The sequence below is a fragment of the Aythya marila genome (assembly GCF_965140915.1).
Source record: "Aythya marila genome assembly, chromosome: 2".
Taxonomy (NCBI): domain Eukaryota; kingdom Metazoa; phylum Chordata; class Aves; order Anseriformes; family Anatidae; genus Aythya; species Aythya marila.
In genome coordinates this window covers 37,467,976-37,495,810 of record NC_139043.1, presented here as the reverse complement: position 1 = coordinate 37,495,810, position 27,835 = coordinate 37,467,976, and the positions used below count along the sequence as shown (strand labels likewise).

General features: G+C 39.0%; 1 protein-coding gene across 4 annotated transcripts in view; it reads left to right on the top strand.

The window, feature by feature from the left end:
- RFTN1 (raftlin, lipid raft linker 1) overlaps positions 1-27,835 on the top strand; it is a 92,652-nt gene that overhangs the window by 33,432 nt on the left and 31,385 nt on the right. For all 4 annotated transcript variants that reach the window (XM_082752862.1, XM_082752863.1, XM_082752864.1 and 1 more), the window contains 2 exons: positions 3,686-3,872; positions 15,982-16,090. In XM_082752862.1, the coding sequence (XP_082608988.1) occupies positions 3,686-3,872; positions 15,982-16,090 (296 nt within the window). The remainder of the gene's footprint in view (positions 1-3,685; positions 3,873-15,981; positions 16,091-27,835) is intronic.

Sequence of the window (27,835 nt, the reverse complement as noted above, 5' to 3'; positions counted from 1 at the left end):
TGGACATTGGTGTAGGAGGCTGTTTGATCTCTTTGGCAGCAGCCCTTGATGGTTCATGGAGGCTCTTCTTGGAGGTGATGCTGATGCTTCCTGCTGCTCACCCAGTCCTGGGAGAATCTCTCATGACGGCCACAGTAATGCAGCTCAAGAAGACCTGCAGGGAAAGAGGAGCACATTAAAACAAGAAGGAGGAACCAGTTCTCCTACACATGTCTCCCCAACCATATTTCTCAGCCTACTCTCATCCCTTAGGATCCCTGTGGCAGACTGTTTCCTCTGTTTCCCAGAAATCACGTTCTGGAGCTGCAGAAATGACTGTCTATGGTTCAATTTGTAGATTTTTATCTCAACTCTACCTTTTTATTTATTTATTTATTTATTTTCTGTGGGAAGATGGGGTCAGTGAGTGTTTGGGCAGGTTTTCCCTATTAGCAGCAAGGAATGCACAAGTCAGTAGACCCAGGAAAGTCATTTGGACCTCAAAAATACCAGTTGTGTAACACAAACTTTTTTTTTTTCTTTTTGTCTTTTCTCTTAGCTGTAGTCTTGTGTATGTATCCAGGCATTGCTGGAAGTATTTTCAGCTTCAGTTACCAGTCGGGCAACGAATTACTCTCTCTGATAATCAGTTCCAAAAGCAACCAGCACTTCTGTTTCCACTTCTAGCTTTAACAAAATAATAAAAAAAAAACACCACAGGATCTGTCATTTACAAGTTTCTTATGCACTCTTTCAGATGCAGACAGAATAAACAAAAGAGACTTTGAGGTCAGGTTGTGAAGTGCAACAATAAATAAGGAAACATGGAGCAGAATGTAAAACTTAGACCTGTCTTCATTTTAAGACCTACAGGGGTGCTGCTAAAAGGATTGAGCTCTATCTTTTGGTGAAGCAGAGGCTTATCACAACTCTAATAGCTACTGGAGTCATTAAAGGTTTTAATTAGTCATTTATTTGCTCTGTTACCTCACTCAATTCCCTATTCTACATAACTTTGTTTTTCCTTTTTCTTTTGAAAGAAAGACATGATTAGGATTCTCTTTAACAACTGAAACAAAGGCTTGACAGATTTTATTTGAAGTTGTATAAGGCTTTATGAAAATATTAGTATTCTTCGATATTTAAACTAACATAAGGAAAGACTGGATCAATGACTGCTTTCTTGAATCAGGTGTTTGCAAGTAGGTTGAACCTACGTGTAGACACCTTGGAAGAATTAGCATAAGAAATCAAGGAAATCTTTTCATTCCAGTTTGAAGATAGTTGGAGGATGAATGTGAGTCTCCAGGAAGGTCTGATGTCCTTTTTCAACCGATTTCTAGACAGAACTTCATGATTCTTAACCTAACTTTGTTTCCAGAAAGATACTGGAACGTATATTTATACTCTGGAGGATGATGGGTAGCAGGAATTTCTCTGAAGGAATCCACATCACATGGCAGCATAGCAAGAATGCCCAGGTCTGTTGGCCCAGGAAACTCATTCTGACCTTGGGTATATCAGTTGTGTAACAGGAACTTTTTCTTTTTGGAGAATCTCTGGTCAAAGGAGAAAATAGCAGTAGTTCACCATCAAAGCAAAAAGATGTATTGACTGCAAGACTTCAAATATTTCTGTCCATAGTCTATTAATTTTCACTGTTTTCATTAACATTTTTAGCAGTAGACTACTAGTGGGTGTATTTATTGAAGTTTGCTAATCTGAAATGTGCAGTAGGTACTGTAGAGGTAACAATGGAGAATGGCTGTTGAGAACTGAAAGAAAAAAGAATATGAAATTCATTGAGGACATTTGGCCACTGTTAGTTGAGGAGAAAACTAAAACTGCTCTTGCCTCTAGGTAATAATTACAATGGACTAGGTGGATGATCCGTTCCAGCTCTGTTTTCTATTACCTTTCTTTTTCAATCCTCAGGTGTGCATCCCAAGGCTCCAATTGCATGCATTTTCATCCTTTCCCCTCATGTTTAGCTTTTAGGGGTAAGCAATCACACTCCAATGGTAATGAATAGTCTTTCTATGAGTTTTACGAAGGCATACTCAGGAGAATGCAGAGACAAGGTTCATATGCAAAGCAAGCATGAGTTTTCGTAGACGATTGTTAAAAATTGGTGCACCATCACCAGCAGTAACTTTGTTGATTTAGTCATTTAATTGTATCCAAGTAAAACCCTCATTTAGAAGACTACACTGGCTTTCATGTTCTTTTAATTAATTAAATTATTTGAAGCATATTTGGAGATTGTTGGAATCTCTGTGTCACAAGAGGAAAAAGGTGTTTCTAACATCTGGGTTTCTTTCCCTATGTCGATCCCCAGTAGGGTCCAGTAAGTAAGTCAGCCGTGTTATTTATTATACAGTATTCATTGGGGGTATCCCTTTTTATGACTCTCGTGTGATTTGTAAGCTGTTCCAGAAGGTAGAGACCTATTGTCAACATATGCATGGCTTGGATTTCTCATTTTATTTGCAAAAATAATAAAAACACTGCATCCTCCAGTCCTTGGTCAAAAAGTTCCATTACCCTCTTCTGGAGTATGGTCTTATATGAAGAAAAAGCATACCAAGCACAGCTAATCTATTATTATTTAAATTATTCCATGTATTATTAGTTTTGAATATTTATTAGTTTTTGATAACCTCTTTCATTATTCATAAAGGGTAGCCACATAATTTGATGAAAAAAGCAGTACAATGAAACCTTATTTTGCATAGCTGGTGTCTTTCACACAAACTGTTCTCCGGTGCTTTTTTTAAGGAAGGGCCCACGCTTGCAAGGTGCTGGGAACCTCTGCCGTGTTTCCTGCAACATCCCCTCCCTCCTGGTTTCAGGAGGGGAAGCTATCCAGCACCTCTCCGTACAATGTGCTCTGGCATAGTTAGGGATGAAATAATAAATAGCTCCCAACAGAGAGAGAAACGAAGAGGCAAAGGCAGGGAAGGAAGCTCTCTTTTCAGAGAAGATGTGAAAAACATATGAAGAAATACTGATGTAGAGAGGCAGAGCAGAAGGTTGTGTTAGGTGATTTATGGGATTTTCTTTTGAAGCCCACAAGATGCCAAGAAGATGCAGGGAATTACATATACTGGCTGCAATATCCCTTTATATGCTGAGGGTCTGACAGTAGTCAGCAGCATCAGGTGCTTCATAGGGAGGCCTAACACCCCACAGAAAGCAGATTGGATGTGGATTATTTTCATGGGTTCAGTGTCTGTTTGGAAGGGTTTGTCATCAGTCCAGGTATTCGTTGCTCTTAGTATTGTTACCAACATTGTTATCTACCAATACGTCTAAAGTGTACGGTGGTATTTGGTCTCAACAGCACTTTGCCAGTGATCTCCAAGTCTAATAGTGCAGATGTCTACTTCTGTTCATTACATTTGAATTTGCCATGTTCTCCCTTTGCTGACTATCCCCTTTCCCTCCTAGATTATGTAGGGATTTTTTTTTTTAAATGTCTGATTTCTTGTTTAATCGCACCAGTCTCTTATGTGATAGAAGCCCTTCACCAAGACAACCTGCTTACAATCTGACATACAAATGGGCCTTAAGAACGATCATTCTGTGTTAATATTGTAGACCAGTGTGAAGCTTGTTTAACACTGAAGAGCCTGGATTTTTTTTTTTTAAAAAACAACTTGATAGTCCAGTGTAAGATTATTGACCAATTACCTTTTGTTTCCAGCTGAGCTACCAGGATCATCTGCAATCAAGCTCTCCTCCTTGTGTGATCTTCCAGCTCAGCTGCAAGAATTGTACCAGCAGGGCTTCGTCTTGGCTGCTGTCCACCCCTTCGTGCAGCCAACTGATGAAAAAGAGAAAACTCCCCAGGAACAAATCTTCAGGGCTGTGCTTATCAAGAAAACAGAAAGGTAAAGCACTTCCAGTGAACTGGGATAAAAATAGACAATGTGATTTCCTGCTGAGTTTTGACCTACATCAGGAAATTATAGCAGAGTTTACTGTGCAAGACTTGATTTTTTAATTTTTTTTTTTGTGGTCTTGAATAGGCTTAACATGTTCTTCGTGTTTACAATTCATCCGCAGTTTGGCAGACGACTCAGAGAATAACAAGTTGAAATATGCTCTATATTTTGGGATATGTTGTCATGAAAGGCAAACAAACAAACCTTATGCGTGACAGTTTGTGAGGATGGTCTAGGATTGGTACCCTTTAATAATTTATTAGATTTAATTAAGGCAGAAGAACTATTTGCTTAGTAAAGACATATTTTGTGTTTAGCGGGTTACAGTTAATGCAATTAATTTGAGAACCACAGCGTTAATGCATGCTTTTATCTGTAGACTTTAGGTTCCTCTTTCCTCTAAACAATACAAGCTCTTTTAATTTTTGATTCAGCGCAAGCTCCTTAAATTAAAAGATGATTTTCTTGCTTTGTTCAGAGTCTTAAAATGTATTAAGAATATTTTACATAATCAAAGTCTGAAGATGAATAAACAAACAGGAATACTGTTCTTTTATGTTTTAGTCTGATTTTAATAACATCAATAGAACGTGCTGTTAACTAGTTAAAAGCAAATTAAAATGTGAATATTTTAAACATAGATTTAGGATTTTTACTTAATTATTTCAAATACAATTTAATGTTATTTGAATGCTCACAGCTCTGCAGCTCCCCATGTTGTTGCAGCCATGTTGTGCAATTTTCCCACATAAATTGCCTTTCCCACTCTGTCCCTTTTTAGAGCGACCTTTACGGAAAGCTGGGGGATAACTCAGCCTCCTGTTTGCTGATTGCAGTCTCTCTTCTGATGCTTGAACGAAAAGCTGGAATTGTTTTAAACACCCCTTTAAAACTGAAAACCACCATTCAATTTGCTACAGCCTGGTGGTCAACTGGGAGCAAGTATGGACAGAGTCAAACTTCAGTCTGTGACCTAAGGAAGGTTTTCTGTTTTCTCACCAACTGTGTGTAGGCATTAGGTATCGCAGCCAACGCTAGCTTCTAAAATAACTCTCAACTTACCTTGACTTGCTTTTAGTCTTATTAATGGAAAAACTTCATGCTGGCGTCCCGATGTTGTTGGTTAAAGGGTTTCCAGTTTTAAGGTCGAAGTGTTTGGCTGCAGAGTGGACTTCTGGAGTAGTACTGTGATGGGCTTGCCTATTTGTTAGGCCTTGTGTTCCCTGCCTACAGAGTGCCCTGCTGCAGATAATGAAAGCATTTGCATGCCTGAGTTTGCAGTGGGGTCAGAGGGCTCAGTGTCTTTCAGGACCAAGCTGTAAAGACGCGTCAGGGGAAAGCATCCTCCTCCTTGGCAGTAAGAATGTAAGGGACATCATCGTCAAGCCAGAAAGCTCAGTCACTGCTGCCTTGTGCCATATCCAGTAGTTTACATCTGTGCAGAATGAATGTGAAAGAGTACAAAATCCTAATTGCCTACTCACTCGCTTGGGTGCCAGTGTTTCACACGCTTCAGACAGCTGTAAATGACTGTGCAAAATTAAAGACAGGAGAGAGTCTTGAACCAATTAGATCTCCTTTTGCATTCACACTCCATTTCTTTGCCTGCTCTTATCTGTTATTTCTGGTGCTTGGGGAAGTGGAAGAGAGCTGGTGCAGTGGGAAAAAAACAACAAAACAAAACAGAGAAGTATCAGGAGGGGAAATTACATCACTTTGGTGTTTATTGTAGTGTAGATATTCCTTAGTTTGGCCAAGAGTGTGGAAGAAACTGCTTTCGCAGCGTGTGAATGCAGTGGCTCCCTGAATCGTCCAGCACAAGGGGAGAGAGATGGGCATTGCATGGATTTCACACGACCATGGCTTGTAGAGAGGCCTGTTGTACTGGAACCATGAGTTTATCCTCTTCAAGTCAGAACTGTGGGGGAAAAATCTATGATCAGAATTCACCTTTCTCATTATGCTGCTGATAAAGGACAAATGACACCTTTGTCACTGAGGACTGTCAGGTCTCAGGCATCGGTAGGCTGTGTCTATATAAAACAGCTAAACTCTTGGGCAGGTGTTAAGGTCTGCTGAGGATATTTGTTGATGAGATCAGTCTTTATTTCTGTTGTAAGATTTTCAAGTGTAAGTAGCCCAGCTACAGTCGTAGGTTCACTGCTAACATCGTTCATACTGCGAAGCAAGACATGGTCTCCTGCTGTCTGCGCTGATGGTGGTGCCAGGCGTGCACGGGAAGCCAAGGAGTCATAAAAAGCTCTCTACTGCGGTGTGGGGCCACCCTCAGGATTCCCCAGCCATCTCTGCAGAACCCTTGGGGCTGCAGCTCCTCTTTTACTGCAGGTGTTTCACCACAGATGGCTCCAGCACCACATGCGTAACTTGTCAGTTGTCCAGCAGATACCAGGTGCGGTGTGTTCACCGTGCTGGTTTTGTTGCGCGAATGGAACAGAAACTGAGTTGTTGTGTGAGTGCCTTTTGGTGAAGTAATAGCAATTCTGTGTATAAAGCTGCCTCACATTTTGAGTTCTTTGTCTGAGGTAGCATTGCCTCTCCAAAGGTAGAAAGAGGCAGTGCTAGCTGCAACAGATGATGTGCATCGGGATCTGCAAGCTGCTGCTACCTGTAAAATTTGTGGTGCCTTTAGTTTGTTCAAGAATAAAATGGAGAGAGGAGTGCTTAGACATGGCAGACATTAAAGCTCTTGGAAAAAGTACCTAATAGTGTTGGTCCTCCTGTTTTGTCAGTGTTTTGGAGTTTTAAAACACTCTGTGTGAATATGCAATGTCATTGTAACTTTGCTTCTTTCTTTGAAAGTCACTAGATAGTTCTGTTTTTAATCTGTACTGCTTTCTCTGTGACTACGTTGTTCTAGCTGTATGTTCAGTAATGGTAAATCAGGAAGTAAGACTCGTTCTTGCTCTAGGACATTTAAGGAAACACATTCCTAACATACATGGAAGCCATAAATGTTGAAAAGCAAGGTTTGTTGCTTGGAAATGTTAAAAATTTAAAAGTAAAGGGCACGTATATATATATATATATATATATATATATATATATATATGCATATATATAAATCAACAATAAAATTATCTACACTGCAAAGGGTCATGTTCAATTAAAGGAAATGAAATAAATGTAGAAGCATTTAATTCTTTAAAGGTACTGGGCATAGTCTACCAAGTAGATGAATGACTCTGCCATAGCTCTTGATAAATTTAATATATACTAGATTTGACTGTATTTATTTATGTAGCACCTAATTGCATTATGCGCAGTGACCAATTGATTGGAAGTGGTTTGGAAGTTGAATAGAATAGAATAATGGAATAATAATTTTAATGTTTCTGTGATTACTTTTTCCCTTTCTCCCTCTCTCTCAGTTTCAATGGACTTTTAAAATAAAAAGTAATTGACTTTTACTGACTGTGCTAACGTCTGAGACACTTTTCTCAGAGAAGTTGTTTCATTAAAACGTATGCAAAGAAGAATCTTTGAGCCCAGGTTCTTACAGCTTTTTTTTTTTGGGGGGGGGGGGGGGGGGGGGGGGGGAGGGGAAAGGCTCTAGGTGTGAAGAATAGCCCATGGCCTGCTGGTTCACATTGATTCACACTTGAGAAAAGTTGATTCACACTGATTTACACTTGAAGAGAATCATCTCAGGAAAAAGGATAGATGGTAGTATCCTGGAAAGTGAGAATTTGTGGTAGTGTATTGCTCCTGGCAAAGGGAACGAGGAAGGTCAGCTCATTTGTAAGGCCCTGGCTAACAAAAATAAGGAGAGTAACATGCATGTCATTTATGTTCCCCTGAGGAACGGAAAGGTCATTAGTTCTTCGTGTGTCTCTTTTTTCCATTTTCTTTCCATATGTTCTAATTTTGAATATCAGCATCTGTGTTTAGGTGTCCTGTGCAAAGCACTAGCACTGACAGCCTATGCCTGTTCCCTGCAAAGAAATCCCAAAGTCTGCTTCTGAACAAAATTGTAACAATACCATAAGGCAAAGCTGCTTTAATTTATCCCCAGCTCCCTGTAGTGTGACACCCGTCTGATGTCTTGAAGTTAAATTCAGTGTTAATTAAAATGTTTGCATTTCTCTTTTTAAATACTTTGTGCTACATTTTTTTCCACTAGGAAATATATACGGTCCAGACTCACCAACTGTCTACTTAGAATAATTCTTACATGTTTGCAGATGGTTTATTTTATAACAGTTGAATGAAACAAGGGGAATAATCTGAAGTCCAGATAGGTTTTTCTCTCTTTGGTTCATGTGTCTCTTAACATATACTCTTCTACAGGTTTTCCCTCCAATCAGTAAAGTAGTCAACAAGGCAACATGGCCATACAGATTTAGATTAAATAATATAATTTAAGAATATTTTTTTAGAATAGACTTCTATGTTTACCTCAAGCAACTTTGCAGCTGTTCTTCCTTACTGTAAAATAATGAGGTGTCAGGTGCTCCACTAATACACTTGATGAGATGATTCTGTTTCTATTTTTACAATTTTCCCATTTCCATTAATCCTGATGAAATGCAAACTTTCATCACTTAGCCAAAAATAATTTTATTTATCTGCAAAGAAATTTGACAGTCTTGAGTTCAAAAGTTTAATCGTAAAATGGGATTTTTACATTTTTTTTAATGTGATTTTAATTCCAAGTTATTTCTGTTAGTGACATCTGAGAAATAGCTAATTTTTTGTCTCCTCTGCATCACTTAAAATCTGGATTCTACAACAGACTAGAAAAATTAAGGTAGTATTATTTAAGTGTAAATGCAAAATATTGAAATGACTTAAACATGCAAATGAATGAAACAGCTTCTCTTTCCATGAAAGGGGGGGAAACTGTTATTCTGAAGAACTGATGAAGTATGAAAAAACAATTACATTAGGAAGGAGTAGCAGCCTGTTGAAGCATGGTGCTTTATGAAGTCTTGGGTTGGTCCTCTAGCATTTGGGTTTGCACATTCGTCTTCCAGAGGCAATGAAAACATTTCTGAAGACATCCAGAGACTCAGAGACTCCTTCTCAGAGACTCTTTCTAGCCCCAAAATGCTTTTTTATTCAAGATTTTTTGATAGTTAATTGAAACAGGGAGTTTTTGCTCTGACTTGATACCGAATTTAGTTGATTGAGCCTTGAGCCATGTCTGATACCTCTTCTTGGAAAGCCCATGTTTGATTTCTTTGGGTATTTCCTCATTTTCCATGTGGAAAATTTTCATGCCGTGTTTGGTCTTTAGTCTGAGGGTGGTGAGGCACTGGCACAGGCTGCCCAGAGAAGCTGTGGATGCCCCGTCCCTGGAGGTGTTCAAGGCCAGGCTGGATGGGGCTTTAGGCAACCTGATCTGGTGGGAGGTGTCCCTGCCCATGGCAAGGGGTTAGAACTGGATGATCTTTAAGGTTCCTTCTAACTCAAACTATTCCATGAGTGGATGAATATTGTGGGAGCCAGTGTCAAATCTCTTGCTTAAATTGCCATAAATGACCAGTCATTTTATTGTCAAAGGCAGTCAGGTTGGTCAAGTATGATTTACCCTTGCTAAATCCATGCTGAGTGTTTCCAACTTCTCCTTCATGGGCCCTGAGATGCTCTACAAAAGGTCTCTGCAGACATACAGAATCTCCAGTCTGTGTTTTGAAATAATACAGTTTGATGAAAAATATCACTGATCTTCTCCAGGGCCCCGTGCTTGCTGGAGTTGCCAAAAATACATACTTCGCACTGGCACAATATATTCTTAATTTAAATGTAAATGCGTGTGTATATATGTGTATTTATTTGATTTTCATGTAGGATTTAGGCCTGAAGACAGCAAATTTCTGACCCTGCCTTCATGAGAGTTAGGATCAAACACATTTTGTGTGCAAATGCAGCAAGTGTTGATGCTCTCAGCAGGCTGATTTCAGCTTGCTGAAAGAATAATATTTATTCCATGCCCAAGAGTCAACAGATATCTTCCTTTAGCTCAAAAAACAATGCCTAGGGTTTTTAAAGCTTTTTTATTTGTTTTAAGTTCAAAGAAATACATATTTCCTAACAACAACTTCCAACGTTGACCCAAAATAAATGTTCTTTCATCAATGTTCTCAGCGTTATAAACACTGCATGTAAAAGAAGCCTATGTGTCCATACGTGCCTGACCTTCTCTCAAGAAACTCTATATGCTGCTATTTAAAAAGTATTTATCTATATGTACTATCAAAAAGTACATATTCCAGTGATAAGGTTTGCTATTTAAGAAAATTCCTAGTAAAGAAAATACCTAGATAATAAAGTTAAAACAGTGCACTGCGTGTCAGAGTTGAGTTGGTTATGATACAGTATACCAGCTTTTATTTTATTTTTTCTGTTAAATGTATTTTTTTTTTTAGGTGGGCGTCATAAAACCTCTGAATCTTTAAGTGCTGAGTTCTTGGCTTTCAGATAATTGAATTTTGGCAGGTTTTTAACCTGGAACTAATACCGGCATCAACCATGAATGTTAATCCTCTTAATGTGTTTCTAGTTTTTCATAATGAAGATCAATTTGTTACAAATATGCAGATATATTTGGAAACATAAGCTGTTCTGCTATGGAATTATTTCTGTGCAGTGGAAAATCTCAAGACTGCACATACCTTCCCCGCATCATGTTAAATAAACAATCATTTTGGAGTATCTCTGCAGCTTACAAGCGTGCTTTCAAGGTTTCAAATTCATGGGTATGGAGAAATTTAGGACGATTAGGACCAAATATTGGCTCCCTTATTTTCTTCTTATGTCTGAAAAGGATTGGAAATGCAGTTTGTACCGGACACTGATGTGTCAGCTTTAATAGTTAATGTGTAAGTTACCGGTACTCTGCAGCTGGTAGTGGTTTATCTGCCATGAAATGGTGCCTAACTGCAAACAGCTGTACAGGAAATGACAGCCTACTGAAACAACCATCATAAAATATTTTTGGCCAGTGAGCTTCCAACTGTAAGTGGAAATCTTATTTATTTTATAATCTATTTATTTTCCTCTTCTTTAGTGGCGCTAGAGGACCAGTTTAGGATTCAAGACCCCACTCTTTTAGATCTGTGGTCCTCAGCCTGCTCCTTATCAGTGACACTTAAGGGTGCCCCTCTACCCCCAGCTCCGATGTGCCTGCAAACTCCATCCCGCTGAACAGTGCCAGGTAGACTCAGATTCCCTCCAAGCTGTTTGCCACTCTCTGGTTAAGGTTTTTGGTAGTCACTGAGGATGCCCACAGTTGATAGTAAATCCTTTTTCTGGAAAATCGATGAAGACAAACCATGAGATACATAACAAAGGAAGAAAAACAAGTAAAAGCCTAGAGTGTGTAAGGTACAGTCTGACAGGAAAATTCCTGTTAGTCTCCATGATTAACCTGTGCTTGCTTACTCTCTCCTGGTGTCATGGATAGGAGAGTTCCCTTCCCCGCTGCATACAAAGGGACCACATACTTTGCACTGTCGCTTCTCTTCCCTTGCAGGCATCATTACATACGTTTCAATGAGTACGAGCCCTGGTCATGGTGTACCAGCTTCTCCTGTTAGTCCTAGCTTCCAGGAAAGGTACAACATGACTGTATCCCGGTGTACTTCTTTCAGGGCTAAGACACTTTTAATTGGCCCAAAGTTTGTTTGTTTGTTTTTTAATTAAAGGAGCACAGGTAATTAAAAAACAACCTTGAATGTCCAAAGACAGTGAAGGGAGGAAGATTCAGTTTTTCATCCAACGAGGTGGAAGAAATTGCTAAGTATACATCAAGAAGAAAAAGGAGATCTTTCAAATTGTTCGAGCTTATACATTTTATTTAAAGATAAACTGATCTCAGCATTTCTCTTTTGCTTTCTGTTGAGAAATATTTTATGATGGGATGGTGGAAATAAACTTTACATAAAACCATTGCTTTAATTTTTTTGAAAAATTATTATGTTTGCTTTCTAGTAACTTCTTGTGCTGAAAAATTGACAACAGACTCCAGGGTACAGATTATTGGTTTATTTCTCAAATGACTGACATCAGTCCTCCTTCATAAGAAAAGGGGATATGAGTGCAGGGATGAGACTGAAGTCAGGAGATTTGGACATTTCCTCTGACCTCTGTGGTCTTCATAACATCATAGAATGGCTCGAGTTGGAAGGGACCTTAAAGATCACTCAGTTCCAACCCCCTGCCATAGGCAGGGATGCCACCCACTAGATCACGTTGCCCAGGACCTCATCTAACCTGGCCTTGAACACCGCCAGGGATGGGGGATCTAAAACCTCTCTGGGCAGCCTGTTCCAGTGCCTCACCACCCTCTGAGTGAAGAATTTCCTCCTGATCTCTAATCTAAAACTCCCTTCTTGTAGTTTAAAGCCATTCCCCCATGTCCTGTCATTGTCTGATTGAGCAAGGATCTTGATAGATGTTTCTATTTTGGGAATTTTTATTTCTATTTTGGGCATCTACTTCATAGTCTCTAATTGAATTGGTCCTAAAAGTAGTCCTCTTAAATTAATAAAATGGAAAATATAATTATTTCTGCTCCATATAGAATTTGCTTATACCTGTATTTAGCTATGTCTGTCTGGCTATACTAATTATATTTAAATAGTATAACGAGAGACTTTTATGATGTTGATGAATTATTTTGTGATTCATATGTGAAATGCGCTGTTTATTGTATAGAGAGGGGAAATAATTTCTTGTCCACCTGGGTTTGCTCAGAAAATTATTTTTGCAGTCTGTGGAATCCAGTGCCATTTATTATCTTTACATGAAAAGCTATAGGTTTTGTTTTCTTAGTTTGTTTTTGACAGAATAAAAGACTTGAATTTTTCCTAAAAAGGTAAAAGCTACCAGTATAGACAAAGACCTGCCTTTAACATAAATGGACATATTTTACTTGAAGGCATGGAAAAATAGTTTTTGGTAATATATGGTGTGTCTGTTTGAGGCTAAGTAGAGATTTTACGGCCTTTAACAGGATCTGTTACGTGTATGCTGTAAAATAATGTTCCTAGCAGACTGGTATTTGACGCAATTATTTTTGTGAACTCTAGGGCAGAGGTAGCCCTCAGATTCTTCAGAAGAGGAATTCATTATCTTGTGTTCTCTTAAATATTTACCAGCAGCAAGTGCGTTTCGGAGTAAGTGCTTGTTAAAGGGGGAATAAACAAACAGGTCATTTTAAGCAGTTACGGTAAGAATTACCATGCTTTTATGGATATCATCTGTATCTCAAGTAACACTTACTCCTTGTAAACGGGTTGCAAGTACGTCCTCTGAAAACTACACAAACTCAGAGTCGAGGAAGCTGCTGAGGTGCAGGAGAGGAATTAGGACAGAGTGGTTCAAGGGCCAACTTCCCCCTCCTTATACGTGTGTACAAACCTTAGCATTATAGGTTGAAAAGGGTTTATTTTTACCAAGAGCCAGTGAATTTAAACATGAAAGTACAGTGTTTCTGGTACTTTTAGAGTAGCGAGTTGTTGTTTGTCACGAGTATTTGTAGCACCACTGAGAGCTGACTGCTGTGTGAAGAAGACTTTGGTGAAGAGCGGGCACAGGAGGGACTGGGCCTCTGGGTCTGTTCTGTTTGGTTCTGTCCCTGGGCCTTACTTTAAATAAGCATGGATAGTGTGGCACATACTTCATGTTCAGGGTTTGCTATGTTAGCTTTGAACTTGAGCTGTATTATTTCAAAGTCTCCGAGGTAGGAGTATCACTTCCTCAGGCAGGCCGGAGCAGGGCTGTGGTGGGTGAGGTGGGCTTCCCCAGCGAGGGAGCCGCCTGACACATTTCATCCTCACGAAGGCAAAGGTCTGGTGGTGCCTCAAAACAATAGGATTGGTGTGTAAAAAAGGCTTGGTGCCTTGCTACCTGCTCCTTGTAACCGCTTGTGGTTTGGAATAATACATGGCTGAAGCACTGGAGAATTGTGTTTGCGCCATTTGATGTGGCGTGGACTTTGCATTGCATTATCAAGTGGCAGTTTTGATGATTTATTGATTGCTAGGGTATTAGAGAGCCTTAGCTCATACATATTTTTATCTGGAAACATGATTTCTATCTGGAAATGATGATTAGATAACATCAGGGCTACATTTCCAGTTAGTCATATAGAGATTTTAGAAAAAACTCTTAAGTGTACCACTGTGTACGGTAGCAGGGAGACTTTCTTAAATGTATTTTTATGTTACTGAAAAGCCGTTAATCTGCCATGGAAAATCTGCACAGACTAGATTATTTTATCTAGGACGTTATCTAGAGGATTAAACATGGTTGTCTGTAGCTCATGTGTTGTCCCTCAAAAAATGACTTTTTCTTTGTAACAAATTGTTCTTTGCTGCTTAAATGAATTTCTGTATGCCTGTTACAGACGGGTAGTAGCGGGACCCTTTTAGTTCCCCAATAATGATTTCTGTAAATCCTATAAAGGTGTTTGGAGAGTTTTCGTGGATAGCAATTTTTATCCAGTCAAGAAAAGAGCAGGACCACAAGTTATGAGGAGAACCTAGAAAGCAGAAAAAAAACAAGTAGGGAAGGAACTTCAGCATTCCCAAACAACTCATGATCTGCGAAATAACACTGTGTGGCTCATGTATAGGTGAGATGAGAGAAATGAAGCAAGTGTATATGGCCAAAGATGGGAGGAACAAGTACAAAATATAATGTCACGTGATGCTTCAGAAACTTTCTGCAGTATTGCCTAGGAAACATGCACTTCCAGTTTGCAGTCAGCAGCCCACGCATCTCATGGCTCTGAGTAACTGCGAGCATCTCGGGAAAGCCCCTGGGACCATCTGTAGCTGGTGTGTGTGCTTTACGTGTCACACAGCCTCAGTCCTCAGAACAGAGCTCTAACACAGAAATGCTTTCACAAGCACGGCAAGCCTGCAAAGCCCTTGTTTGGGTGTTTTGCTGCTTCCTCAGCAGTCCTAGTTCAAACTTCTTCACCTTTCTTTCTGTCCTGTCTGTACCCGCTCCATCAAGCAGCCACTGGCCAGAACTACTTCTGTACTTCAAACAGGATCTTTTGATGCTCTGTGTGAGATGTTAAGATAACTGCTTTGTTACTAATCCCAAGAATTACAGGCTGACTTTTATTTTTGTACATTCCTCTATGTGTTTTCCTAAAGAGCTGATACAACAACTGATTCTCTACGTTTCCTGTATTGATCAAGCATATCAGTTTCCTTCCACGGCAGTCTAGAGATGAAAACTGCCTTCGGTGGCACTGCTTTGCTGTGCAGGCCTGTGGGCAGTTTCTCAAGGTCATTCAGGCAAACTTCCAAACTTTCCCATTGGGTATTTTGACCAATATCATGTTTCCACATTTTTCAACAATATGTGTGGCAAATGTCACATGTTTTGAATTATTTTAGGAGTTAGTATCTTCTGAAAGAGAAGGAACGTATATATAATTGCATTTCTCAGCAACAAAGCATGAGGTAAGACTGAAGGGTAGACTACTTTGATTACTTCTAGTTTTTAAATACTGACTTTAAATACTGACTAGTTTTTAAATACTGACTTAGAATCAGTCAGTAGGTAAGAGTGGGTATTCCTTTGATTACCAGCTATAAAACATGTTCTACACCTGTTTGATTTCCTTGCCATTTTTCTCACTTAAGGTGGAATAGGAGACTCACTTTCCATACAAACAACGTTGATCTTTTAGGCTGCCCGAATGGGCCTGGTGCCACTGTCAGTCTGTGCTGTTGGAGCTGGCTTTCTGCCTGTCCTGAGAGTTGCACTGCCTGTGAATCCCCCTGGTGTTGGCCTTAGATGCCAGACTGATAAAAATGTTTCTTGGACAGATTAAGAAATCTGGAAGTCCCTGAGGCATTCCCCAGTTACTGCCGTGATTTTCTTCCCTAGCAAGTAGTGATGTGCTGTAGCTGCAGGCTGTCAAAACTGTGTTGAACTCAGTGGACAGAATGTGTTGGAACTGAAGTTTTGTCTGAATGTTAGCTCTCGCTGAGAAATACTTACAGTGGGGATTCCTGGGTTTGCATTGTTAACAACAGAAACTAATTCTGTTTTTCTGCTGTCTCTTCAGGTCTCCAAAAGGTGACATCCATAGTGAAGGATATATCTTGGAGGTAGAGTGCTGCTCCTATTTGAACCAACCTTCAGACAAAAAGGAGATACCTGATTTTGTTAAGAGAGTGAGTAAAAAATCAAATGAAGAAAAAAAAAACACAGCATGCTCTTATCTGCACCATTAGTTGCTGCTACTGGTTCTGTCAGTCTGACAATAGGAATATGCATGAATGTTGTGTAGTTGAAGCACTTCACTACAATTTGTTGGTATTTTGTAATTTTAAGTACCTGAAGGGCAATTATACTTAAAACAGAAACAAATTATTAATCATATTATTATGAGAAAATGACTTGTAGTATCACAGAAGAGTGATCTGTCACAGATGATACCAACTAAGTTACCAAGGTAGAAGACAGTCCTGTAGTGGTGTAAATATTTTAAATTGAAACAATATCATTGTTTTCATTTTAGTGTGCAAATATAGTGTTGTATAGTACAATAGATAAAAGGCCTATTAACTCCTGGAATTCCCCAGATTCCCTAAAGTTTTATTCTGTATGATGATGTTAGTAGCTAGAGACTGTACTCATAAACTAAAGCACTTTGCCATCCAGAATAGTGTTGCTTTCAATTAACTTTTCTATATATTGGCGAAATTGAAAATAACCTTGCAATTCTTCATTTGTTGCCTTCTTTTTTAAACTATTTGTGGTGATGTAATATTTTGCTAGACTGAAATTTAGCAGGTTATGTCCATTTTGATGGAGACAGATTTGCTGTGCGTGCTTCAGATTTTGCAGCATCTGTTGTGTCCCATCACATGTTATAAAAGCTAGCAATAAATACTATGTTGACATAGCCACCTGGTGTAATAATAGTGTGGGTAGGCGGACTCCCCTAGCTTTAATCCATCTTGCAGTGATGGTCGTGGAGACAATTTTGCAGAATAGACTTCAGCACAGGCTGCACGAGCCTGATAGGGACTCAGCTCGACAGACTACACTCATGTTCAATCTTTGCTTTTTGCTATGAATAGTAAAAACTGGTTTAAAAATAATGCAGATCTGATCATCCTCATACTTAACAGACAAACAGATTTTGATAACAAGCTGAAGTTTTCTGAACAAGTACTACTTTTCAGAAGTTTGAATCCGAGTCTAATTTTTTTCAGGGTTTATTGTGTTATTGCACTATTTATTGTGTTGTTGCACTATTTGGGATTATTTCAGCATATTCACACTTAGGTAAAAGTGGTGTAATTCTTGTCTATTAGTTTCAACATGTTTGATTTTGCTCTTCAGTTCTTTAAATCAGAGTAGAAATATGTCACAACTGGCAGCAAAATTTTGCATCATTCCAGTGGAAAATGCATTTGCAGTTGAATCTTCAGAAAGAGCATGGCTGACATGAAAACAAAATGACAACCCAGGAGTCATCTTATTACCATAAATATTCATTTCTGAGAGTCTTCAAAATGCTTTTCTAGACTTGGAAATGTTTCTGTTGGTAGAAGTCATTTGACTATGGGGTTATGAAGATGCCTTTTTGAAATATAATCGTTTAAATTTTAATAGCTGAAATCTATATTTACAGTTTCTCTGTAGGCTGAGTATGTCGCTCATCCTCAGATGTTATTTGATGTGGAGGAATTTGGAGTTCTTTGAAGTTGTTGCTGTCAGGTGTGTGCTGTGTCCCTGTCTGTATCTGATTAAACACATTATGAAAGTCTCAACGCATTTTTGTAAATATAATTCAGGAAACAGGACTTGTTTGGGACTAGGAATTAATTGTCACATTAACTAATTTGTCTGAGCAACAAAAACGTCCATTGCTTTTAAGGGCAAATAAAACAGATGTTTATAAGCAAAATAAATGAAAAATAAAGGAAGTTCTTCAAAGAAAGTGGAACAAAAAGCTGTTAGGGAGGGCAATTGCTTGCTTTCAAAAAAGAGCAGCCCTGTAATTCTCGAACTGTGGAATCCAATCCAAGTTAACAGTGTGTTGTAATTGAGTAGTCAATCCTTGATCACAGAGCTTTTTGTCAGAAAGCCTTTTAGCACAGGTTTGCCATCTTATTGCATTGCAAATTACTATATATTTTAAAAAAAGATATCAAGTAGAATACCCATATTTTCAAAATAAAGTAACGAGTCAATTTTTTCTATCAACTGGGAATTTGCTAGGAAAAATTACCCTGGGAAAACTAATTTTATTGATTTTATTATGCACTGCTGAGCAAGTATTATTTACATGGAGTTTGGACAAGGGTGCGATTTTAATAGCTTCTTTTCTCAGCTGACCTTTTGTTGCACTGAAAATGCCGTGTGTCGTATTGACTAGTAACTGCTTGCTCCTGGCAAACACAAAACAATTCTGCAATGGAATACAGCATAGATAATAACTTTTTCCTTTTTCTGTAATGCCATATAAATGTATAAGAGGAATGAAATAGGAACAGAGAAGTTCTTTCACCTGGTGAATGCTTCTAGCTCCTTGAAACAGAGTGCCTGGGTACTGGGCTGATCATAAAACATTGCAGAAATGCCAGAGAACTCTCCAGTCAAATCTGTGTGTCAGTACTGAGAATATTCTGCACTTCAGCACTCTCTACGAATTTCCTATTTTTTTCTATGCATTTTTGCCAGCCCTGTGGTTTCTGACCATGGCAAGAGCCTTGGAAGACAGGAGGCTCTTAGGTAGCGGGGACATAAAGCTGCGTGGGATACACTGTTCCCGTGTCTTAAAAACAGACTTCCAACACCATGTTCTGTTTGCTCCTTCGTATCCATGTGGATCTAGTTTAGGAAATGACATGCAGCTTGACATGCCCTGAAGAGCTCAACCAGTCCCATGCTGTATTGGTCATGTAATTCCTGGGCAATGGAAGAAGTTCCTGAACTGCTGTATAAATATGGTACTGCTGCACTGCTATCAGCGCTCCTGTCTTTTGCTCTCAGGAAAAAGAGAGATTAAAGATTTGCTCATCTGCTCTTTAATGAGCAGAGCTAAACTTCAGATCTCTGTGGCTCAGATCATTCTGAAGTTGTTACAAGTCAGAAATGCTACTGCTAAGTTCCCCTATTTTGTAATACTTTGGCTTCTGTCTCATGTAAAATAGGGTGGCCTTTAATTACTTCCTTAGTTGCTCTTTAGTTCTGTGTATTCTGTTACCATATTTTTCATCTGAGGATGTTCTCCTGAGTCTGCTGCAGCAAGGAGAGAAGCTGGGCTGACATCCCAAGCAAAGAATTATTTTAGATACACAGTCATATATGAATGCCAAGTATGTTTCTCATGACCTTTGCTTTTCACATCAATCCGAGTTAAATTCTCTAGAAGAACTGTAGCAGACAGAAGGCTTTTACTTCTACGTTCACATCTTTGTGGTGTTGGTGAAAGGTTAGGAAATGGAGAAGTTTCTGTACCACTTCTACCCAGTTCTGACATTTTAAAATTTAGGAAGCACATCTTTATATGTTTGGCTGCCTGGTTAACAGTGTTCCGTCAGAAGGAAATTTTTATTTGTTAATTTTTTTTTTCCAATTTGATCTCATTGATCAAATTGATTGTCCCTGTGGACCCATTGCACTTCCCGAGGGAAGTACAATAAGCGTGGAGAAGCATCATTTAAAAATGCTGTATCTCAACTGAAATCCAAATGCAGGCATCTTCCTTTTGTGTTTCTGCCTAGAGAAAGACCTTTTCCTGCTGGTCTGTCCTTACTTGACACGATTCAGAATTGCAGCCAGCTTCTTCCGACAAAGCCAGGGCTGTACAGATGATTAATAGGTTTTATGTTTTTAGAAGCAGACCAATCTAGCATGGGATATGATTGCCATGTTGGAACATGTAATCTTCTGACTAAATCTGTTGTATGAGACAACGTTTGTCAAATCTGCTCATTGCTGTTCCGTGTTCACAGTCTCAGTGAACTTTGGTGACATAGTCCAGAGTACCCTAGAAATAGTTGTGAATCCTGCAGGTGTAGTGACTTTGTCTACAAGTTTGTTGACATTTGTTTTCTAGTAATAGGACTGCTGGGCCAAGGAAGCGATGGTGCCTCTCAGACTTAACAGAGTAGGATTCCAGGAAGGAATATGCCACCAAAACACGCTGCAAGGATGCTGTCACCTGTTTACTTCTTTTAGGAGATGGCATGTGATACAGTAATCACCAGTCCTCCTGGTACAAAAGCAAGTTGCCTCTAATTAAGAGGTGAGGAGGAAGTTGGACTACTTTGCAAAGCCAGCTTTTAAGGAGTTTTATCTCCTGCACTGCTGTGGTAGAGGTTTACCCTGTTTTAGAACTAGATTTACCTGTTTCTAATCATTGGGCTTCTTCCAGACTGCTTAACCAACCCAGAGTGCTGTGCAGAGTGTCTTCAGCATGCTAATGCCTGTAGGAAGAACTCGCATCCTACATTGCTGAAGGGATCTCCTGTATGTGAGTCCTGTCACCAGTTGTATGGAATATAGCATCAACGAGTATTTACTAGAACTTCTGTAAATGTCTTAAAAAAAAAAAAAAAAAAAAAAAGCTTTGTCAGGAATAGAATTGGCATGAAGAATTGGTACATTTTGAGTGTTAGTTCATGCACTGTAAATTAATGTACTTTATTACTAACAAGCTTAAACTGTAGTTGAATTCGGTCAGTGTATTCTTTGAAGGTGAGATGTTTCTCCAGAAAGCTGAACATTTACCAGAGGTCAGTCTCACTGCAGGTCTGATGCTTTTATCAGACTACCAACACACTACTTTTCCTGCTCTCTTTTTTTGTATCTGTTATGGTGTTATTAAGATGACTGCTATCTTAGTTCATGTGCATCATTTTCTGGAGAGTCATCTGTGTTGTGGTTCTGATGGGCGAAGGATTTTTGTGTTGCTACTCAAAGAGAGGTTAGTTCTCCAGCTTCTTTTAGTTGCTAGGTGGAAGCACGGTTGGGGTATTTAGAAGGACTTTTGTTTCTCCCATAAAATAAAACCCTAATGTCAATATGAATTATCTTTTAAAATCTTTTCCATAGATGTTCTCAATCAAGGGAGTGATTCAGCCCAGATATGGCTCTCTGCTCATTTCCTGTGTGTTTACTCACATCAGAATGAGTAATCATCACTTATGGATCAAACAGGGCACTTTCACATGTCCATGTAGTGTGTGCGAGGATAGTAAATGATTTTGACCTCTCAACTTCTAAGTTTTAAAACTCTCGTCAGCATCTTAACTAGATGAAGGCATGGAAAATGAGAAGTGTCCCGGAACAAATTTGTCCGTAATGGCATATATTTATATTGTATTTATGTATTATTTATATAGAGAAAAGTATTTTTGTGTTTGTAATAACGTGATAAGCAAATGAGAAGACAAGAGTATACAATTTCCTATGAAAATTTAATGTAAATATTACTAATCTTTCAATTTTTTGGACTTACAATCGCAAAGAAAAATACTGATTTCAGTATTTCTCACGTTCTTGTCTCTTTCTGTTTCTCATTTCTGATGCTTCTCGTTTTTCCATTGTGGTAGGAGCAAAGCTTTTACGTTCGGAAGAGCTCTAGACTGCTGGTGGATTTCTTGAATGTGTTGCTGCAGTCTTACAAGGATCTCTTCTGTGAAGTCTCCAATTGCTCTGTTAATTCCAGGGCTTGTTACCATGGATATGGTAATCCTGAACATTATTCTTTACTTTAAATATGTTTTAGCTGACCTGTTCGGAAATTTCTTACAGGAGACATGGTCAGAGCAGGTGGTAGTAGAAGACAGAGAGGGGGGGAAAAAAATCTTTAATACTGCTCACAGGATAGTTCTTCAAATGACTGAGCAGTTCCAGTTTACTTCTGTGTCTAGACAACTACCCTTCTGCAGTACTGTTTATTACCTAGGATTACGTATCTAGATGTGATCTCAACCTCTTCTAAAATCATTTCCATCCTTCAAACAAACAGAATAAATCCTACTCTGAAACCTTCACTCTCCAGAGTACTTGCAAAAGAACAATTCACCAGTTAATTCTTTAGCACTTTGTAATGAAAACCATCTCCGAGCACTTAGCCGACTGCTTTGTTTTCTGCATTTTTTTTCAGAGCAATCAGAGCCCCTATTTTGTTTTTGAGTATTTGGATCTTAGCAATGGATACAGTCATGAAGCAGAAGTTAAAACTCAACATCAGTGGTTCAGCTGTTTGTGATCCGCTGTGATAATATTTATTAAAGTGCATTTTGTTAACATTTTATAAGTGTATATATAACAAGAAATGGTACAAAATAGCATATAATGTATTTTAAACAGCCTGGTGTGAAGGGAAACATCTGTTCCTGGTTAAGCTTCTTTCAACTTGTGTTCTTTTGACTAAGCCATGTAAGAGTGGTGTTGATATATATCTCCCATGAACATTGCACAACTATTTTCAGGACTCTCCCAGGAGCCTGGTTGTGCTTTTCTAATCCCTTGCCCCCAGCAGCTTTTAGAGTCGTCCTCTTGACCAAGATAAAAATAGATGTTGTAAAGTATGTAGCTGATGTTTTTAATGATCCCGCTTCTGTCTGGTGGGAAAAAAAAATTACTTTTTTTTCAATAATAAACATGATAATATTTTATTCTGTGCTAAAATAAAATATGGTCAAATTGTTGAAACTGTAATTTTGGCTACAAGTAACAGATGGTTTGATGTAACAATGCGGTTATACAGAAACACTCTTTGGTTTACATAGAGATAAAAGAAAGCATTCCCTGCAAATTAAATGTCAAGTCCATAAGTTTGAGACCGAATTCTTCATATTTAAAGCTATCACGAACGCTTTTTTATTGCTTAGGAAAGGGATGCACTAAACCAGCGTACCTGTTTTGAATAGCACGGCTTCAAATTGATTACAATTAAATGAATATGTTTGCTCATGTTCTGCAAACACTGAACTGTGTTTGTCCAGCTAAAATGATTGATAGATAAAAAGCTCAACCAACCGTCTCTATAAATCTTTATTTTCCCCTTGCTTTGTTCACCCATTAGCTTATGAGTGTCTCTCAAAAGTTTCAGATGTAAGGCATGGCCTGCACTTTGCATTTGAAAAATGTTGGTTCTCTGGATCAAGCTTTTGAGACATACTTTGTACAGACTTTTTTTGGTAGTGTTATCAGGTATTTGGGTGGAATAAGCATAGATGGCTGCTCTGTATTAGTTTATCCCAGGCCTAAAGCAGTTTTAAGGGAATATATCTTAAATACTGTGGATGAATCCATGATTTCTTCTCAGAGCTTAGGGCAAAGCTGGAAGGACTTGGGTATGTTACAGCAGCTTTTGGGCAGGTGCTCCAGTCTCTGAACCTTTATAGTCTGTGTCCAGTGATGTTCTTCCTTTGCCAGCTTTCTGGAAGGAACAGATGCTGAAATAAGACAATAATTTGAGAAGAATCACTGCACACAACACTACAGAGGATGAGGTAGTGTGGTTTCAGGAGCTGCCATCTACTGAGATGGGATACCCACCAAAAGGAACGCGTCTGCTTGCACTGCCCTGCACTGTACATAGCCCAGCTGAGTTGTTCTCGAGAAGGAATACATTGCTGACAGAAGCTGAAGGGGAATTTTGACTTGTTACCCTAGACCCTTTCTTGGCTCTGGTAGCAGGAGACATAGCTTGCTGTAACTTAATCTCTCTTGGCAGTGCTGTCTGAAGAGCATATCTTCTGTTTTATTCAACAGAACAGTAGGTTGCAGCAAATTCTTGCTTAATTATGTTTTTCCCTGTTCTGTTTGTAGCTTTCAGTTCCAATCTGCAGAGTCTACTACCAATGAGCATGTTGCAAAACTGCGAAGCTTGCTTTCTTTTCCCTGTTTGCTGCCTTATTTTGCTCTGCCACAAATGCAGTGAGAGCTCGAAGTGTCCCATCGATGGCTCTGTTGAAGGAGCTGTGTACTGTGAAGATGTTGCTTGTCTTTGCATTTTGTTTTTGGACTCTGTCTTCTCTTGTATCTACGAACTTACTTGCAACAGTCTTATCCAAAGGTCCTAAGTGGTAAAATTATGGTCACGGTTTTAATTGCAAGCATCAATATAAACATTGCCAGCAATGCTGTTTAAAGCAAGACCCAGTGGTCTGGAATTACAGGTACTCTTTTCAAGGCATCCCTCCAGTGTTTTATCCGTGATGACCAATTATAATGTAATTGGCATTGAAAATGACTGGTAATTGGAAAGTCTGAATGCAGACAGGGATTTGACTTTCTGTAAGCTACATTTATATTTACTGCTATTTATGAGAGCACAAACTGTCTATATCAAATTCATAATTGAATAGGTGAACGTGAACTGGAAAAGGATAGAAATGTATGGGAAGGAGATGCTTCAGTGGCAGCGTATCCCATCAGAAAGGTTGCATGGTTTGGAAGCCTTCAAGTACTGAAACAGAGTTTCAGAGTAAAAGGACAGAGAAATGATTAGCAGTTGCTGCTTTGCTATTTGATTAGTAGAATTATCCCTATTTGTAAGCTTAGTGATGCAAAGTGCCAGAGTCATGGAAGTTTTGAGTTGTTTAGAAATGACTAAACCCTCCTTCAGAACATTAGCTAAGCTTAGTTGGTTTTAAAATAAGCAGTAAACTCTTGGTGAGTGTTGCTGCCTTCTCAGGAAGGAGCAAGCAAGATCTATAGTAAATGTCAGAGGCAAACTAAAAGCCTGCCTTAATTTTAAACATCTGCTTCCAGAAATGAACAAGCTAGGAGGGGGACGTTCGGCATTTGTGATGAAACGTACTGCTAAATGTTAATGAAGGAGGACGCAGTTGGAGAACCGTAGTCTTGAACATCCTTTTCCAATTCCAACTCCTGGCACGCAGTACGTAGTACCCTCCTCAAACCACAAGATTATGTTCTTTGCCCGAAGATCCCTGGTGCTATCTCTGTTGGCAAAGGAGGTTTGTCTGAATCCTAAGATGAGGTGGAAGAATACAGTGACCTTATTTCTGGTGTGCATTAGGAGATCTGATGCCTCGAACATTATTCTTTTAAAAACAACAAGCAAACAGACAGATGAGCATTTCTTTTATTAGCTAAGACAGCTTATGTTTGGTTTAAAAAAATGTAGATAGCTCTGAGCAAAATTGTTTCAAAGTTACTGTTTCAAAGGCCATATGTTTTCCCATCAGCAGGACTAAGTGGCTGTCTTCCTCTTCGTTCACTGCAGAGCCAACTGTATGCATCTGGCTGTTGGGAAATCAGTCCATTGCCACTGGAGAATGTTGTCTGTTCTCCAAGTGTGCTTTTGCTATGCATGCTCTTTGTAGGTTTTTTCTCTTGTTTGTTTTTGTATTAGCAGCAGTCCCCTTTAACCTGGCATTTTACCTTGTTACATCGTGAAACGTATAGCAAACCTGTTCATGAAATGTTCAGTTCAAGTGAGTCCAAGTTTTGAAGATTGCTTTCATCCAGATCGTCAGGAAGTGTAAGTCTTGAGCCCATTTGGGACTGTTACCAATTGGAGTGTCCTGATGACAGTAATAAAACTACTTCTGCTCTGCATGCATGCTGAGAGCTTCCAGCTTCTGGCATACAAGAGCTAGGAGAAATCCCTAACACTTGTCTTATTAAGTCTACCGTTTGGAAAGCCTTATCCAAGAGAGAGATTCTCATTATTAAGTGGCTTGGCGTTACTTCCCGTGCTTACTGATGCAGGTGGGATACTACCCTGAGCTTGCTGGCAGTGTCTGGTTTGCTGTGTGCCATCCCGTGGGACAGGTGTGCAGAATCTCACTGTGAGCAATTACAGAAGCTGACAAATCACGGTTCTCTTCAGCAGGGGAACGGTATCCATGAGCTCCTGTATTTATAGGTAATAACATCTTGCTCTCCGTGAATAGGAGATTATTTTGGAGCTGATAATGCAACAAGAAACACAGACTCACAGACAATACGTGAAATGTGCAATGAATTTCAAGGTGTCTCTATTCTAAACATATGAAAAAGAAAACCTGTACGTAACCGTTCAAAATGGGCTTTCAGCCTGGAGTCTGTGGGTTTCCTTCATGGTCGTGATGCCTATAGTTTAAAAATAAGTAGTTTTCAGAAAAGAGGATTTCATCTTTCATTTATACCATCGCAAGGCGTGTTGTTACAGACCTTTACATTTGACCACCAGCAATTTCCTAACTAGGTAGGAAGCCTTTAAGAGGATCAGAAGGTGGGACATAAATTTGCTACATCAACATAAATGTTCAGTGCCACTGCTCTGTGCTACTGATGGTGCCTTTTTTCCAAAGGCAGTATTCAAACAGTGGTCAGGCAGTCACAAAATAATCAATAATGCTTTACAAATGTTAAGCAGTGTTAACACAAGTGCCCCAGCAGAAATTCGGTTAAGGTAGTGATGTTGGGGTTTGACACAGTGCTTGTCCCTGTCCCTGCTGCAGTTATTGGGAGATTTGATATTTATTTCACAGATAGCAAAGGCTAAATGGTCCTTTGGTCCTTTTTTCCCCTCTAGGGAAAATGCCAGGTTTCTAATCAAGCAAATTATAGGGTTGGCATTAAATTCTGTAATGGCATTAGCCCTCTGTACACATGAAATTTCACCTCTTCTTTAAATAGGTTCTGTTTTTAAACTGGCATGTCTCCAGGTTAATACAAACCAGTTATAAACTGATTTAGATGGACCCACTTGTTGTTGTTTTCTTTTACCCAAATTAAAATAAATGAGTTAAGTTCTGCTTCTGTTGTTGAACAGCATCTTTTGTGATGGAGATCTGTGTTTGAATTTGTGGTTAATATCATCCAAGCTGCAATTTGAGGCACTAAAAATGTTTCTGTTCCTATCTGGGGAAAGAACCAAAGAATTGTGGTTTTATATTTATATATATACATTTTTTTTTCTTTGTCGGAGTTTCCCTTTCAAAAATTTCCCAATGTGTAAAGAGCAACTATGTGGCATGTTTAAAATATAAAAAAGGTCAGGGAAATCACTGAAATTACTGTGGATCAACTTGTGTAAGCACTTCTATTGTCTTTTTTCTTGATGTGGCACATGGTAGAGATACATTTCCTCTGCTTTTCCCTCTTATTGTAGCATGGCGAGGGCTTTTCCCCATTTGTTCTCTGGACTGGCACATAAAATCAATGAATTGTAGCATTTATCTGATCTGGGCTATGCTGTGGGTGAGCCTGACAAAGCAGCAGCGTGTTCTTTCCATTCAGTTCACCTCTACCCCTGCTTTCTCCTGCACGTTTCTCTTGCCCTGTTACTGATTGTCAGGGTACCGAGGTTTGGTTTCTTGCCTGAGCCCGGGTTTGTGTTTTTTGGAATTTGAGTATTTCAAATACAGGAAACAAGAACTAGAGATGGATACCGGATGGCATAATTCATTCTGGCTGTAAAGGCAACTATAATTCTGCACTACTTAGACTCTAAATAGGGTGCCAAAAAATCAAATTATTTTTGTTTGTTGTTTGAAATCAAATTACCTTCGTTCATAGGTCGAAAATGCTAGGGCTTCATACTTTATTTATGACGTGAGCTAGCTTCCTCGTCGTTTTGTGGGAAGTTGGAAAGAGCCCGTTTGCATCTGCTGATGCATCACTTTGCTTTTCTGCAGCTTCCATTGCCCAGTCGATGTAACGTTTCCTGTTACATTGGCTTTATTGAAAATAATGAGATGCTTGGTTCTCCCTTATGCAAGTGGGAAAATTTGAAACGTAGGTTTAAATAAAATGTTGTATTCTATATACTGCTGATTAACTTGTTTGGAAAGTGCAGGCATGTTCTCTTTTTGTAATACTTGTGCTAAACCATTAGGCTAATAGAGCTTAGAGTATCATCCCAGCCTTATTCCCTCCTCTTGCTCTTCTGAGAACAAGAGCCTCAGAAGGAAAACATCAGGTTCAGG